The following is a 17,707-nucleotide window of genomic DNA, read 5'->3' as shown; positions in this document are numbered from 1 at the left end:
AATATACTTCTGTAGGTTATTTTGGTGTTCTTGACTTTGTACCTCAAACGTGATTAAATTCTTCTCTGGCTACTTATCACAGGTAGTACAGGTACAGCCTACTGTGTCCCACCACCTCATCACTTGATGCTGCAAGGATTAGTGTGTAGGGAAGGGCTTAGTCACTGGCTTCTCCACCTACCTGAAGATTTTTTGATAGGGAAAACAGTGGCTCCATATTTTTAACAATTACTGTCTGTTGTGAAGTGAGGATGCATTTATGTGGATTTTTTTTAACCGAATGCGTGACAGTTCAGAGGAGTGCCCTTGCAGCTTAGCAATGTAATAAAATAAAATAGACCAGTAGGGCTTATTAAGAATACCAGGCATGACTCTTGCCCTGGTTTGCGTTGGTAAAAGTCAGTGTTTGAGGAGTAAGTTCCTTTTCTGTAAAGGAATGTCAGCATAAGCCCTTAGTTATCGATATTGTGCTCTACGCAATTTTTTCATACTGAGTAAAAATGGGATATGTAATCTTTCTCTGTACGTACCTGGGAAGAATATTAGGGGGCTTGTTTCTCAAAGCATTTAAAATATTTATGAAAATATGTAAGTGTAAATTGTGCTGGGTAAGCCAGTTCTGTTTTCAATCCTACAGACTTTCTTCTCTCCTGGCTAAAGAAGAGTTGAACTTGAATGTGCAGCAGGTTATTGTTAACTGTTGCTGTGAACATCTGTCCTTGTGCAGTGCAAGGCAAAACAGCCAGGCAAAGTCTCTTCTGACGAACATCAGCAACTTGGCACACCATTGTGCCTACCAGTGCCTGCCAGATGTTGAAATACCTATTCACAATTCTGCAGTGACCTCTGAGGATATCTCCACTCAGGCCCCATCCTCTCTGAATGACTTGAGCCAGCACACACTGACTGCCTCCTCCCTGGACTTCCTAAAGTCTCAGTCGAAGCTAATGGCCACAGTGGCATGTCTAAGTGCATCTAATATACAGAAAATTCACAAATCAAGTTTGTCTTGGATGGAGTTTCGGGGCAAACGGGAGGTGCCCTTAGGTTTGGAACAGATTTCCAGGGAGTGTGAGACATTGTTGAAGAAGTTCCCAATATTGGAACGATTTTTTTTTGCTATGATCGAGCCCCTTCAGAATCAAGAGGAAGGTAATAGTTTGGCTACTGTATTCTCTGGCAAGATATACATATCTCTGGTTCTCCTAGGATTACATTCCACTACAGCTGTTAAAGTATTAGCGGAAGTCTTTGAACAAGCTCTCGCTGCGAAGGATTGGGACAGGGCTCTGAAGGTCTTGGATCTGTATAGTCAAGATGTGGAGGAAGTAATCAATGTGAAGGATGCTGTGCTGAGCTGTGCAGCTGCTGAAGGTAAGAAGGATTAAGTCAGACTTTTTTTACCTTCATCTTTTTTCTTTTTAATGAAGAATGCAGAAACTAAAGTAGTGGTCCTTGGGCAAATCCAGAGATGGAAATAGATCCTTTTCCTTCCTTTGTCCTGAATTTTCTTTCTCTGATGGTGTACTTTCTGTTTTGCAAATGTGCAAATCCTGACCAATTTAGTACGAGAGAACTGGAATGCATCTGTGGTGTTATTTTTATGTGAAGAGCTGAAAACATCGGGAGACAGTGATCATTGTACTGTTAATGGAACACCTCTTACAGCAGTGTCATTGTCATGCATGGGTGATGTGTCCTGTGAAAGGACGTGCCTTTTGGAGTCTGAATAGTAAGTGTCTGATGCTAACTTTGGTTACTTCCCATGAATCTGATGCTTGGGATGACTCTTACGTAAATTTTTCAGCCCCGTACTGTTTTGGTGGTGTGATCCAGCAAGGATAGGGATTTATTTTTATTTTCCAAATTATAGAAACTGAATTTCAAACTAGTGTTTTGTTTCCTCCACAGATAAGGATGGTTGGCAATACTTGTTCCCAGTAAAAAATGCCATGTTGAGAAGTAGGCTGGCCCTGCGCTGTCTGGACAAATGGCCCCTTGATGCCTGTTTGGAAATCCTAGCTTATTGCATCTCTGACCAGGGTGTAACCAATGAACTGAAAGCCAGCCTGCAGAGCAGGAAGAAAGAGCTTCAGGTTTATCAAAAGGTACAAAGTCATTGTTCAGGTAACCAGTGAGATGAAATAGGCAGCAGGAAGCTAATATGCTTGCCCTCTGAAAAGTTTTAGCCCTTCGTTTGTTTTAGATCATGATAGTTTTTCAAGTCTTTCATCCAAAACAGTTCATGTTAAGTAATGAAGTATCCAATTAACACTCAGCTTTTTCCTTCATAACTGTCCCACTCTCCCATTAACATTCAGGTCTGCAAACGTGATTATATGTAAACATTTATGTGAGTCTGCTTGTTTTGCAAAGTATTTGTTTTTTCATTCTATACAAATGCTACAGCCTCTAGAAGCTTTCCATGGCAACTCATAATTTTATAAGAGACGTGCAGACGGTATACAAGACTAGTGGTCCAATGAATGAGTTTGTATTGCAGTCAGTTCTTCTCACTGCAGGGTAGTGCAGATACCCAAGTTGAGTCAGACAGGCTGGGCTGGAGTTCAGCATAGACTGAGAAGCCAAACAGAGCAAAAAGAGGAATCATCCTTGCTGAGCTGTGTCTAGTGGGGATTCTGCTGACAGCTCAGTTGTCTCTCTGTTAGTACCAGCAATGTCTGCAGTGTACGTGTACTTTTACATCCATAATTATTGCCATATAATCTTAGAAAAAACTTCCCTTATAAATGTGCTTTGTAGACTCGTGCCTCTGAGACAATTGCATGGTTTTTTTGGAGTACAAGGGCATTTCATCATCCCTGAAAAGGGCTAAAGATCAATGTGGGTCTCCTTTTTGACTTTTTCTTTCTATGAAGCAGCTCTTGAAGTGATCAGGTCAGCTGTTTTCATAGGCTATTGATTGCTGTAGATTAAACTTTTAAAATTTGTGCTACTCTAATATTAACTTTTTCAGATTTTGAATGTGCAAAACGAACCATTGTGGAATGACTGGCAGGATCTGAAAAAAGCCTGCAGTGATGACCCCCAGACTGTCATGAATATCATTCTGAAAGCAAAGGTTAGGCATCATTAAGTGAATTTTTTTGGATTAGAATACATTAAACTTTGAGTAGATGAATTCATTGAAATAGCATCTTAAAACATGGATCAGTGGAGATTACCTTGGGAGGAAGGATTTCTTTACTCAGTTCTGTGCTACAGAAACAAATGCAGATCTTTGTTTAATGTCAAGATTTACATGTACCGAATAATTCTTAAGTTGTAACTCTTACTCTGAGATAAAACCTGTTATTTTCTTATACAATTTTGCAGATTTTAAAATAGCGTTACTATGGGCATAATACAGCCTTGATTATTAGGTAAATGCTAACACTGCAAATCTGGCAGGCTTTAAAAGTGTCTCTCTAAAAAACCAACTTGCTTACCATGAGATGAGAAGGTATTTTCAATGCAGGCTGTGGCTGACAAAATTGACTATCATCTTCTCCCCCTTGTCAATGTAATTATTTACTTTCTGCATGTGGTAGAGGAGTCTAAGCTACAGAATTTCTTGGAGTTCATCAGAACTCTGGGAGAAACAGCCGATCAGGAAGGGCAGAGTTTGTCCTTTTATTTTTATTTTTTACCTTTTTTTTTTCTTAATTCTTTAGGATTACGAGTTGTGTGAGGAATGGGGACACTTGTATCCTGTCCCAAGAGAAGACTTGATCAACCTGCACCATGAGCACCTTCTCCACTTACTGGAGATGGGAGACATGGAAAAAGCATTGCAGGTAATAGTAATACTCTCTCAGTGTTATATCCACAGGTCAGATAAGTTGACAACTGTTTTCCTTGCCTTCTTTGTGTGTGTTTTCATGATCTTTTTGGTTCCACCCTTAAGAGATACTATTTGCTTAGATACGCTTTCAGGATCCTGGCTTTCCCCTGTTCTGCTTAAGTGAAAATTGAGCTCGGCAATCTAATTCTTGGACCTTATAGCTTAGTGTCACTTACAATGGATGTAAGTGGAAATACAAGGCTTCTTTTATTTGAAAAATAATAATGAAAAATGTCTATGCTGCTTAAGTAGAAGAACCAGGAGTGAAACTAATTACATGAATTTCTCGGTTGTGCTTCAGTGCCCAAATTAGTGAAATGTGAATTCTTTTGGTTTTAGTAATCATGAAGCTGTCACTTATAACAGAGTGTGTAAAATAAAGTGAATGCTCTCTCAGCCTACATAGCTTTGAAAATACTCTCAAAGCAAAGTGAAGACTTCTCATCACTACTCCTTCTGTCCTGTTCCTTGCATAATTTTTTTCTTCCTTTAATTTTAAAAGTATTTTGATTAATAAATGGAGAAAATAGGCAGTGAGTAGTCTATAAATGGATTTTTAAAATCATCCTTACGTTTATAAGACACTTGTACCAATTAATTTGCTTGCTGGAACATTGTAGGATAATAATGTGTCATGGACTGCCTTTATAAGGCTGCCTTCCAGGAATGTTATAGAGTTTCAATGTATTTTGTTTGCTTTTGTAGCTTTTACAAAGAATTGAAGACCCTGGTATTTGCCTTGCCATCAGTGAACAGTCCCTTGACCAGCATCCAAACTTGGCAGCCTCTCACTTCTTGGCTGATTACCTCACAGCTTACTTCTACGCAAGTTTGACAACAGCACGCCGCAATGAAATCCAGGCGCTCTACATAGGATCCAAGGTGAGTAACACTCTTGCACTGTGGGATTAATGGCAGTATAGAATTGTATAAGTAATTTTATAATGCATAATATTGTCATAATATAAAAAGTCTGTAGGTATTACCAGAGCATTCTCACCATATCAGGTCTAAGGTCCTGAGTCTCAGAATCCAAAGGAAAGTTAGAGATGCCTTAAAACTTCTCTTCCCCTTCTCCATCTTTGCAGTTCCATATTATGAGGTGGTTCTAACTCCCAGTAGGAACAGAGCAGTCTTGCGTTTGAGTTGTAGGGGGTAGAAGAACACACAGGCTGAAAGAGGGTAGGGTGGAATAAAATAAAATTGTGGTGTTTATCAGAACAGTTGCTATCTTTGTCCCAAGTGAAGAAAAAAGTATCCTCAGCTTACTTTCTGTGTCAGAAACACCAAGTGTCCTACATATGCCCACCTGTATGGTGTCTTTGACATGTCATGTTTCTCCCAAGTGCCTTCCAGAGGCAGACAGTATCACTCCTTTTTCTGGATGGCCATTGTCTTTGCAGATTCTGTGCTCAACCTGGGAATAGATGCATTAATCAGTACATTACCTTAGTTGAATGCTTTACATGTAAACAAAATATAGTGTAATGTCTGTTTTGGTGTAGGACAACAAATAGCAACTTGCTCCAGTGTGTGCCACAACAGTATTCTGCTGGGCTTCCTGTGTCCTTACTTGTTCCTTTTGAAGATATTATTTAATTTGAAAAGTATTCATATTAACTGTCTATCTAGAGGAGAATTGCTCTTATTTTCTCCTCTTAACATTTCCTCAAATGATGGAAGGATAAGGATTCAGCTAATATGCTTTTTATAAGCTTATTTTAGTAAGAAAATGTGCTGTACTCTGCTACAACATACTTGTCACAGGGTCACAAAAGGTTTTCTACTCTTCAATATCCTCTGAAATGAGGCAGTGTTTTATAGAACAGAAAGTGGAAACTAAGTAATTTCTGCAAATCCACTCAATAATTTGTAACAGAAGTAGGAATGGGTCTGAGAAGTCCCACCTCCTTTTTTTTTTTAGCCTCCAGCTGTTATTCCATTCTCTGCATAAGCTACTGTGCTAGTTTCTTGTCAACACAGATTTGAAGTTTTGTCATACACTTTTTTCTTGTGTCTCAGGTGCTGCTGACTCTACCTGAGCTCTCCCGTGTTAACTACTTCCACCTCTCTTCAAGGCCACTGCTCATGCTGGAACAGCTCCTCATGAATATGAAGGTGGACTTGGTAGCTGTCGCTGTGCAGACACTGCATCAGCTCTTGGCTGGGCAGGAAATTGGTTTTACTGTAGAAGACATTAACAATTTGCTTTCCAAGTATGCAGAAAAAGCTCTCAACTTCCCTTTCACATTAAAAGAAAAGAGATCAGGTGACTGCCTATCAGAATGCTGTTTTTCATTTTGGAAAGAAGGGCCAATATCCCCCCAGAATCATTTCAGCAGTCATGCCACAACATTTTTAGATGTGTGCCTCCAGTCTCCCTCTATCTCAGATCATGTTCTTCAAGTCTTTGCCTTTCTTGTAAACAGATATTTTCAAGGACCAACAGCTTCAGCAATTTCTTGGACTTTTCCTCTGTTGCTCCTTCTTGGGGTTTTCTTTTATTGCACAATACTGATCAATTTTATTTTATTCCTGTTTAAAGTGAAGTCACTGATGACTTAAGCAGTTCTAAAACCTGCAGCCAACTGCACCTTCCCTCAAGTAGAATGGGGATTGAATCTTCTGTAGTATTTTCTCTTACCCCAGTCCTATTCCTTTTTCTCATATAGAAGACTTTTAAACTTGTAATTCTGTTTAACATTCTCAATATGGTTCTTCCTTCTGGTTTGCCAATCCCTTTTCATCCAGGTTGTCTTTGGTTCTCCTGCATTTGGCTCCTATTAAGGTTTTAGAATTGGAACAGCAGAGGGTGCTGCAGATCCAGGCCAGTGCTTTAAGTGTAAAAACGATGTGTGTACCTATCTGTATCTATTTATACCTACAGATATGGTACCAACTTGCATTATGCCAGTTTCCGAATGTTGACTTCATTTTGTGATTTAAAGATGCAGCTGTTTCTAACATAAAAGCATCAGAATTATCTATCTCTTCCTGCCAAATGACCCATAACTTTGAAAGTATGTACGTTCCTTCCACTGCAATATGAAGCATTTTTTGCCATGAGTATCTTGTGTCAACCAATTGTTTTTACATCTGAGATTTATTCTCTGCTGCATTATTCTTGTACCTATCAGTACTCATTGCTTTGATAAAGATTCCTTTCTTTGTTTTTTAGGTAATTGAAATTAATATAATTTTGCATTAATTGCTGTGGACTCATTTTCATGAAAACAGTAATTTTTAATTACATAAATAGTCTTGTTTTGTGCTGACATTCTTATGTACTCCTGTGAATGGATTCCTCTAATCTTGAAAACAGGTAGATGTATTGGCCAGTATTGTCCTAATTTTTTTTCCTTTCTTCCCTTTGTCCTAGATTCTCTGATACGTATCCAAGAAAGTCTCAATCAGGTATTGGAGTGTGAAGCATCGTCTAAGTCGGGATCATCGGAACTATCCCCTGTCAGCTTTACTGGTAAGATAAAGACCTTGGTGCCCATCATGGTTTAACCTCAGCAGCACCTAAGTATCACACAGCTGCTCACTCACTCCCCCCACCAGCCCCTTCACAAGTGGGATGTGAAGGAAAATTGGAAAAGAGTAAAACCTGTGGGTTGAGATAAGGACAATTTAATAACTGAAATTAAGTTAAATACAATAACAATAATGATGAAGATACTGATGATGAAAAGGGATATAAGAAAGTGAGGAATAAAACCCAAGAAAAACAGGTGCTGCAAAATACAATTGCCCACCACCTGCTGGCCAATGCCCAGCCCATTCCCCAGCAGTGATCAGCCCCTCCTAGCAAATTTTCCCTAGTTCATATACTGGGGATGTTGTTCTATGGTCCTTAAATTTAGTTTTTTTCTGTGACCTGAGGAAAATAGCACACCTTGTTTTTTCTGAGAGGCTCCACTCACAGTTCTTATGCACAAAGAAATATAAACTTAAACAATTTAAGCCAAAACAACTGAAGAATATTTGTAGCTAGGAAACAACCACAAATTCTTCTGTAGGTTCTGTTCAGCATCTAATGCAAGAGATGCTCTCTTTGTAAGAGATGCAAAGTGTGTGCTCCCAGAGAAAGGCTAGCAAAGAATGTCCTCAGACCTCCAGGGCTGATCATTCTCAGCAAGTGATGGGCCTGAATTAGAACTGCACTGTGATAACCTGATCTACAGTTGAGGGTGTCTGAACTATTTCCTGGTCTGTATCCTGAACTGAAGACTCTTCTTGCCTACGTTAAGTGACAGCAGTGTCTTGGATTGGCCTGCGTACCTCTTCATTTTTTTTGTAATGGTCAGCTTAGTATCTGTATGCTGTTACAAAACTTGAATGCATTGTCATCCTTAAATGTTTATTTGCAATGTGGTATCTACTTGGAGGAGCATGAATTAGCTTTTGTGGAATGGACATTTTTGTTCTCTTTTGGTTTAGTATTCATGTACACAGAAGGTGGCTTGTAGGGCTGCAATGACATGTTGCACTTTTTAATTAGCCTCTCATGTGACTGACTCATATCATATAAACTAAAAGCTTCTAAACTTGATTCAGTGAGTATTTAATTGTCGGGGTCAAAGATCCCAAAGGCCAAAGGCTTAAACTCTTGCCTGTCTGAACTGATTTCTTCACAATAGATTGAAAAGACCAGAATAGGGAGGCATGTGCTGTTGCTAGCCATACCACATCTCTCCTGAGATTACAAAGGAAACTCTCAGTCTTCAGGAATGTCAACACTGGGTATACTTCAGATTCTATTTTATGCTATATTGTTTTTAGGTATCAAATGACCATGGTGTTTTTTTTCTTCCCACTCTAAGTCCCTGCTTGTTATACAAGAATAGATGTTGACAAGTTGTCTTCTCTAATTGTTATGGTAAAGCTCTCTTAATAAGTTTGTACTCTTGCTTATCAGTATTGAAGCACTGTAAATTTACAGTCTTAGATTAAAGCGTATGTATTGCTTACACAATGTTACTCTACCATGCCTAGCTGAAAGATGATGGTAGTCATCTTGTGAGCCAGAAAGATCTTAGAGCCTCAGTAAGTCTGTAGTGTTTTCTGGTACTCAAGACACCATCACACAGCTTAAATCCCATTCCATGCTTTTCATGGCCTGGCTCATTTTCAGGTGTAACCATATCTGCAAGTCCCAGAGACAGGAGTCTGCAGCAGAATTTGTTTCCTCAAGAATTTGTGCCTCCTGAGAAGCCACCACCAAGGCAGCAATGGATACCTGATGACACTGAAACGATATGTATGGTTTGCAAAACTGAACGCTTTACTATGGTAAGGCACAAAAACAAAATACAGACAATCCTAGAACTGTGACCTTAATATGAACACTTTCTCTAATCTCTCTTAAGAGACACTGGCTAGTTTAAGCAAGGTTATCTGCATCACCATAGGCCTGATAAGATTACCAGTCCTTTGATATTCAACCTTTTGTTTCAATTTAGTGTATTTGAGGAGACTGGCAACAGTTAGCTCCTTGTAGAGTTCTGTGAAATGATAGAACCTAAAGAGGATCTGGTCATCAGAGAGGAGACAACTATGAGATCTCAAAAATGTGTAACAACAGCAGTATTAATATTTCAGAAGGCTGTCTAGTTGACTGTGCTGGTAAGAAGTACCATGATCATCATATAATTCAGATTACCAATATAGAAAATTAAATCTTTGCTGTTGGTTGAACTTTTCTAAAACGTACTGTTTCAGAGTATTTAAGCAACTGCATTGGTGCTTTAAGGGAGAAGATTAATTTTTAATTTTGCAGGCAGTCTGTTATCTTCTACTGCTTAGAAACAGTACTGTTTTCTCAAAGTAGCTGTTGCATCTGAATTTTGAAACTACTAAGATGGTATCAGAAAAACAGCCTACAGCTTTCTAACTTTTCCAAGAGATGATCTGATTATGATAAAAATTGGGACAATTTAAATAATGGAAAGCCCAAGACTGCAGCAAACGTATTTTAAATACTGGCCTTTGGGTTTTGGTTTTTTTCCTTTGCCATGTCCTCTTCAGAAAGGAATTGTAACAGGGAGAATCAATCATTGTGTAGTTCTGAAAAGCCTTATCCTGCATGGTGTTTCCTCTCTTCAAATGGAGTAAGTTTACTCATGAGTGGAGATAGATACAGGAGGGGACTTCAGTAAATTTTTTGTGTCTCATCCATAACCTCTTTTGCTTAGTTTAACAGGCGCCATCACTGCAGGCGCTGTGGGAGGCTGGTGTGCAGCTCTTGCTCCACCAAGAAAATGGCAGTAGAAGCTTGCAGAGAAAGTCTGTCTCGTGTGTGTGATCAGTGCTATGGCTACTACAACAGAGAAGGTCTGCCTGGCTTGGTGCAAGACACAAGCCGGTGAGTCCTTCTGCTCTAGTTCTCCTCAATTACATGTACACAGCAGAGTACGTGAATGGAATGAGAGAGGCATAAGCATTTGGTTTATCTGGATAATATAATAACATCAGTTTTTTGGCCTCCAGCTGTTGGGATTTCCAGGTTTAATAGGCGTGGGAATGTTCCTTATGCCTAAGTTTACTTTTCATGTTAGAAAGGACACTGGAGAGCAAGACAAGTCTTGAATTTTTCAAGCATCAATTAATTATTAACCTAAGAATTGAATGCTTTGATGCAAAACATAGTGCATACTGCTACAGTGTGACAAAGTTTCTTGTGGTATACTTCGTTCCTGGATTAACATTGCATGTTGACAAGCTCTGCTGAACATATCAGTGTTTTAGTGTTATTCCTTAATCCCTTGATTTTGACTCCTTGAACCCTTGGGGATTAAAAAGCAAGTTCGTGATTAGATAGGCTTTGAAACTGCCTTTATTAAAAGGGACAGCTGTGATGACATATTTTTATGATGTGGTTGCTTTAAGCTGAGGATTGGACTGAAATTCGTTGTGTGTACGTAGGTCAGCTGCTGAGAAGTGCAACTGAAAAGAGTTTTACTCTCTGTGACTTTGAGCAGGCTTGACAAGGTCACAGAGTAAGATTTACTCTTTCCAGCCATGCTTTCAGGTGCATTTCCTCTTTTCCTAGCAAGCCTGCAGTAACCACTATGGCAGTATCGGCTGGCTTCCTAGGAAAAGATCAATACTGTGCAGATCTGAAGAGAAACCTGTAAAAAAACAAGGAGTCACTTCTAGCTGAACCAGTTTGCATCAGAACAGTTGCTTATGCTGCCAGATTAGGTCAGCAGAGCCTAGCTGTGAGCTTGAATGCCACCTTCATGTTTTAATTCATTAATGCCTGGGCTTTTTTACATTCACCTTATTTGTGTATCAAAACCAACTACATCTTAAAGACAGAGACCTGGATGCCAAAGACTTCATTTTAGCTTTGACGTATCCTGATACTGTGCAGTTCTCATTTGCAGTGTCTCCTTTTTTATGATGTGTGTAGCTATAGTACTATTCCTACAGAAGGTCATAAGAGCCAGTTACTAAGTGCAGTTGCAGAGGCGGGATCTTAGATTTCCAGACAGAAGGGGTAGTGGCAGGGCAGTGGGTTGGAGAGGACAGGGAGGAATAGATGTTAGATTTTTACACAACAGTGTTCTGAAAAGGCTAGCCACAGTGATGTCTTTTAAAACTATGTTTCCCCCAGTGTGCTGAAGTAGGCATGATGGTTCTTTCTGTCATTTTATTGCAGCAGAACAGAAGATCAGGACCAAGTGGAAGGTAAGGAATGGAGTACTGTTAAACCTCTATATTTTAAAGCTCCTCATTAGGAGTTAGAAACTGGAAGCTGATACACCTAGAAATATCTAGTTGCAGCTGAAGGGTGATCAAAACTTCAGTTACATAATATCACTGATGATTTTTGCATGTACAGATGGAAAGGAGCATTCCAAACTTCTGTAAATTGAGGTTTAGCAGAGATGTCTGAGCCAATATTGAATGTGTTGGATGGGTGTAAAAGAAAGGAACTGAAAAACAGCAGTTGGAGTATGCACTTTGCATTCTAGAAACAGTCAGAGGCTGTGGTATGAGTAGGAATTAATTATCCCACTATAGAGCTGAGTGGTTCTCTTTTTACAAACCATGACAGTACAATTCTGAATACTACTGCAGTGTACTGTGGTGTTTTATACCCCATGCTGGCTGGACGTCGCACAGAATGAGGCCCCTCTCATGGGTCTGGTTGGGTCCTGAGTTCCATTTCTTGTGCTGGTTGTGTGAATATAGTAATTTTTCTTCAATGTCTGTTTCCACATCTAATATCATAAAGTGTCAGGAATAATAACAAAATTTAATTGACTTTTTCTCTGCCATACCAGAAGGTATTTACTGTATTTTTTCCTTGTTCTAGTGTTTGAGGTCAGTCTGCAAAATTTTCCTACACTGATGTGAAATTCTGTCAGAACAAGATATAGTTATTTGAAGTTATAACAGTGACATGAAACATGGTGCAAAATCTGCATTCGCGTGTGTGCTACAAAGCAAATGAGAATATTTTTCCTCACTTGTTCCTTTTTTAAGTATGATGGGCTATTTGAGCATTTTTTTCCCCTGCTGTTGATGGAAGTTTGCATTACTGCTACCTTTGTTTCAAGTCTGAAACAGCTAAAATGCAGTTTTTTAGCTGTTGCTTCTAGTTAGATCTGTCTCTTAGCTTGCAGCATTTCTACACATTACTGGACCTATAAGATCCATTCAATAAGAGTGAATAAGAACAATGTGGAAATCCTCAGATTTAAGAGGGAAGGAGTTTTATTTTGCTTTTCTGACTTATCTGATGACATTGTGAAGAAAGTTTAGAAATGGGTGGGGGGATGCTGGCTTTTGGATTGGGGCTTGTTTGTTTATTTTTATTCACCCTGCGGTTTTAGAGTTACTCAACACTCTAAAAAGTTATGTGAAATCTAGATCTGTAAATTTTGAGACTTCCTTTTTTTCCTTTTTTTGTCTTTTTTTTCTTTTTTCTTTTTTCTTTTTTTTCTTTTTTTTTCTTTTTTTTTTTCTTTTTTTTTCCATTTCTTTTTCCCCCAGAGGAAGTTGATCAGGGCAAATTGGCATTATTCGCCATTTCTTGGCATTGTGAGATTAGCCATTGTTTTTTTGGAACCACGGTCACAAACTTAAGCATCAGAGGGCATGTGCATTCTCACCTACACTCAGATGACAGACAGTATTTGATTTGAAGCTATTCTGGGTTATGAATTTCAAAACAGATTTTTTCTTTAATCTGCAGGAAAGAAAATGACTTTTCATGGAAATTAAACATCTTGAATCATTTGGTCAAAACTCCAATTTTCTGCAGTACTGTTTTATATGAAAATCTAACATTAGAAGTTAGGTCATCTTCTCACAATCTTTTGGCTTAAAGCTCCTGGACTATATGTTCAAATAACCTGAATTATAGAAGATAAAAGCAGTTTTAAGTCAATTTAGCCTTTCTCTTACAACTGGTTTTTCTGTTTCCCTTTTGAGCCAAAACCCACAGCTCTCATATTTCCACTTGCCTCCTCAGAAATATTTAATGAGTTGTCTGAGGGGAAGGCTAAAGAGTGGAGTTTCCTGTGCTTGATGCCCAGTAGGATAAGAGTTTGATAATCATTTGAAGATGTGTTACTGGAACCAGGTTTTGGTAACAGTTATAGCAAGTTTAGGTACAATTTGGCAGCCTGCTGAGGAATGGAAATATTTCTGTAATCTGTGTGCTGGACATGTGATGCTGGTAGGAAGTGACACAATGAGAGGATTATAGACAGCAGTTGCAGGACAGTGTAGGAATACTCTGCATTATGTGCCCTTAGCCAGGTTTCTTACTTCTTGTACAAGGATTTTACCTGGTGTTTTCTTTTTTGCTGCAGAAACTTCTAATAATGAATATTCCACAGTGGTGCGAACACCCAAGGCAACTGAGCTTGAATGGATTTTTTCCCTGAATGAAGAGGAGAATGAAATTGTACGCAGTGAATTTTATTATGAACAGGTGAGAAAGAGAATGCAGTATAAGCAGTTCCCTGGAGAACTACCTCGATACCTATATTTGTCTGTCTTTCCTCAAATTGTCAGGCTCCCAGCTCTTCCTTGTGCATTGCCATCCTTAGCCTGCACAGTGACAGCATAGCGTGTGGCCACCAACTGATAGAACACTGCTGCAAGTTGTCCCAGGGGCTCACTAATCCTGAGGTGGATACTGGTCTCCTTATGGACATCATGAAACAACTGCTCTTCAGTGCCAAAATGATGTTTGTAAAAGCTGGAAGGAGCCAGGATCTAGCTCTCTGTGACAGGTGACTTAATCAGTTGTTCACTAGGATGTATTGAGATACTGTTGAGAGCATTATCCTTTTTTACTGGAGTGGAGGGTGGGAGGGTTGTTTTGTGTTTGTACTGTGGACATTTTAAACAAGAAGTTCATAATGTAATAATAATATAAGAGTTCAAATAGTAGAAATTCAAGTAATATGACCACTCAATAATTACTGAGGAAATTCTCTGACTTGGAAGAAATGATTCACAAAGACTAAGGTAAATATTTCACTTCTGATATTGTGTATCTGCTTTCAGTCTATATTTCAATACAGGATTTTAAACCTGTGCTTCCTATGAATGAACATTTTACACTTCTTCAAGTTTTGTCCTACAGAACTTGAGGTGGCAGGTGTAATACATAAATTTCACATGTACTGTTTTGATTTGGTAAGATATAGATGGTGTCTGCAATTAGCACGTTACACTGAATGGGCAAAAACCCCCAAACAATAACAAGTGGTTTGAATGGGATAGTATGATGGATAGAGAAACCTGGTACACTGGTGATTAGGAACCACTGTTCTAAGAGATGTCATTGACACAAAGTTCTTTACTGTATGATAATAGTGAAAGTGTATGTATTTGTTTAACCTCTAGCTACATCAGCAAAGTGGATGTGTTGAATATTTTGGTTGCTGCTGCCTACCGTCCTATACCGTCTTTGGATCAGATTCTTCTCCCAGCAGCAGTAACAAGATTAAGAAATCAGCTTCTGGAAGCAGAGTACTATCAACTAGCTGTAGAGGTAATGCCAATGGAGTGATGTGAGTGTTAATGCCTCTGTACTGGCTTCTGTTCTTCTCCCTCCTGAATTCAGATGGATGTGATGTGTGAATGGACAATATTTAAACAGTTACAAACTGAGATTAAGTTTGTAGACAAGGAAGAAATAATTATCTGGACAGGAGAAAAAATTTCTGAGAAGGGAAAGTCCTGCTGTGGAGCAAGCTGCAGAAGGGAAAGGTAGCGACCTTGCTTGGTACAGTTAAGGTTGGAATGGACTAACTGCAAGGAAGTAATTAAATGGAGGAATTTTGCATCCAGTAGAAGGGATGAGACATCCTTTGTGGCAGGACTTTATCTGAAGCTTGTATGTTTGATTTTGTCTATAATCCCACAGCAGACAAAAGTAAGGCACCTTTCCTGAGTGTTTACTTGGAAATCAGCAATGTTGACAAATCAGTGCATCAGAGCTCATCTGGTGTAGTTTATCATATTCTGTCTTACTCCTACTCCCAGGATTTTGTAATCCTGTGTGATGGCATTGCAATTTGTTAAGTACAGGATTATGATACTACAAACAGGATTATGATTTTTTAAGGGGTAATAAACAGATGACCTATATGAATAAAAAATATTAACAAATAGATGACCTATATGAATAAAAATTGTTCATGTTTAAAAGCAGCTGGTCTACTGAAAAAAATCAGGAATAAATTTTATCAGCAAAGTTGTATGAAATAAAAAATATCCTGGCGGTTCGTGAAGCATCTTCTGTTGCTCTTTTTAAAACCACAAACCTGATGAATTCTGCTCTGTAGAAATCAGCTGCTTTAGAAAAGCACGTGTGAAAATGTCATGTTTTAAAACTGATGAACTGAAATTCCCGGATAAACAGTAGTTTAAACTTGTACGATAAAAAATACTTCCACATTTGGAGATCATGAGTGTTTTGGTAGTTGGCCTTTTGTGTCAGTAATATGGTAATAATCAGCACGAGTTTTTCATGTGTTTTTTTAGTTGTTGTTTGTTTTTAATGGGAAATTAAAAGTCACAATCACAGACTGTATGATAAGCCAGTTTTCCTATTTTCTGTAGTGGGACTGTGTTGCATTACATTTTTACATCATTTGCAATAACAAATTATTTTGATTTTAGGTTTCTACGAAATCTGGATTGGATCCAGGTGGAGCATGGCATGCCTGGGGCATGGCTTGCCTTAAAGCTGGAAATTTAAGTTCAGCAAGAGAGAAGTTTAACCGATGTTTAAAGCCACCTATGGACCTAAACCAGCTGAACCATGGTTCAAGGCTTCTCCAGGATGTGATACAGTACCTGGAGGCCACAGTGAAACCAATACTCATTGCAGTAAGAATCTTCTGTCTGCTCTGAAGGGCTATAGCAAAACCAAGTAATGATGTTTTAATACACATCTTATAGCAATGCATGTTGCAATATCAGGTGTTAGGGTTTTTTTCCTTCTTTGTCATGATTGCATATCGCAAACTGAATATTGTTGAAAAATTTGTTAGGTGTTTCATCACAGGATTTGATAGTAATTTGGGGCATACTTTGTGGAGGGGAAAGAAGCTGTACTGCTTAACATGTTATTACTACAGTTTGAGGAAGCTAAACTCAATCCCTGCAACATATTGTGATTCTACAATTTCTACTGAAACTCTGATAACTTTGCAGGAATCCGAAGGAGAATTTCAAATGCTGTCCACTCTTCTTTTCTCATGAAAAACTACTATTACATGGTTTGGAATTAGCTCTGGAAATTCGGATTAGGGACCGAAAAATTACTTTTAGGGTCTAAGTAACTGCAGAATCATAATGATTTAAGACCACTTAGTAGCACATATTTTAGGAGAATGAAAAAGCCAGTTTGAACTGGGCTATTAAGTAGCTGTAGGCAGTGGAATTGTGTTTAAATAAGCCTTCTGCTTGTCCTTGGAAACAGCCATGCTGGCTACAGCAACATTCAGCACCTCTGTTGATAGCAAGGTTCCAATCTAGTGTTTAGAAAAAGCATTACTGGATTCTTATCCCTCTAAAATGATACATATTTTAAAAACAACAATAACAGAAATGCTTTAGGGCTGAGTGACAAGACCTAACCGAGAAGAGAATTTTCCTCTTACCACCTCTCATTGATTCTCTGTGTTAACGGCAGGATGATGATTACTTTGCCACATTGAGGGAACTTGAAGCAACACTGAGAACGAGAAGTCTGTCTCTGGAGATGATGTGTGAGGGGAAGATTCAACACAACAGCTACTATCAGGAGTGCTTGTTCTATTTACATAGTTATGGCACTAATCTGGCGATAATAAGCTTTTATATGAGGCATGACTGTATGAGAGAAGCACTGCTTCACTTGTTAAATAAGGTGAGTAATTTTATTTGCCATCACTGAAACTGAAATTTGAAAAATGGTAATGAGCATCATGTAGTGTTCTGGGTGGTTTTCTGCACAGGAGTTTTCTGAGGTCCTGAATGTTGTTATACAAACCATCCAGTGACTGACAGTTCAATCACATGAAAAAACAACTTTGATATTTATATCTTGTGTTTAATCTCTCTTCCACATTGTGTTGAAACAGGAGTTTCTAGAGAGGAGAAAACACTGCTTCTTTTTTTTTTCATAGATGTTCTGCATCAACAGCACTTTGTCTTTTTTTTCTAAAAAGCTGAAAACATGGGACTGTTGTCATACAGTTCTGAGGACATGGAAAATTTGCCTTTCAAATATGTCCTTTATACCAGTTTAAATTTGCTTTTTAAAAAAATTGCATATTTTTGCAATGTTAGTGACATAATTTCACTGGTTAAGTAGTAGACTTAGAAAATTCTCTAGACATA

General features: G+C 38.5%; 1 protein-coding gene across 3 annotated transcripts in view; it reads left to right on the top strand.

Moving 5' to 3' along the window:
• Positions 1 to 17,707, top strand: part of ZFYVE26 (zinc finger FYVE-type containing 26) — a 48,902-nt gene that overhangs the window by 22,099 nt on the left and 9,096 nt on the right. For all 3 annotated transcript variants that reach the window (XM_027708384.1, XM_027708380.1, XM_027708392.1), the window contains 15 exons: positions 638 to 1,374; positions 1,912 to 2,108; positions 2,978 to 3,082; positions 3,675 to 3,797; positions 4,550 to 4,726; positions 5,867 to 6,113; positions 7,224 to 7,322; positions 8,982 to 9,139; positions 10,042 to 10,211; positions 11,511 to 11,539; positions 13,675 to 13,796; positions 13,880 to 14,100; positions 14,720 to 14,867; positions 16,001 to 16,210; positions 17,019 to 17,234. In XM_027708384.1, the coding sequence (XP_027564185.1) occupies positions 638 to 1,374; positions 1,912 to 2,108; positions 2,978 to 3,082; positions 3,675 to 3,797; positions 4,550 to 4,726; positions 5,867 to 6,113; positions 7,224 to 7,322; positions 8,982 to 9,139; positions 10,042 to 10,211; positions 11,511 to 11,539; positions 13,675 to 13,796; positions 13,880 to 14,100; positions 14,720 to 14,867; positions 16,001 to 16,210; positions 17,019 to 17,234 (2,959 nt within the window). The remainder of the gene's footprint in view (positions 1 to 637; positions 1,375 to 1,911; positions 2,109 to 2,977; positions 3,083 to 3,674; positions 3,798 to 4,549; positions 4,727 to 5,866; positions 6,114 to 7,223; positions 7,323 to 8,981; positions 9,140 to 10,041; positions 10,212 to 11,510; positions 11,540 to 13,674; positions 13,797 to 13,879; positions 14,101 to 14,719; positions 14,868 to 16,000; positions 16,211 to 17,018; positions 17,235 to 17,707) is intronic.

Source organism: Neopelma chrysocephalum, unplaced genomic scaffold (genome assembly GCF_003984885.1).
Source record: "Neopelma chrysocephalum unplaced genomic scaffold, ASM398488v2 Primary Assembly neopelma1_24, whole genome shotgun sequence".
In the NCBI taxonomy this organism is placed as follows: Eukaryota; Metazoa; Chordata; class Aves; order Passeriformes; family Pipridae; genus Neopelma; species Neopelma chrysocephalum.
This window is presented reverse-complemented; position numbering and strand designations above follow the sequence as displayed.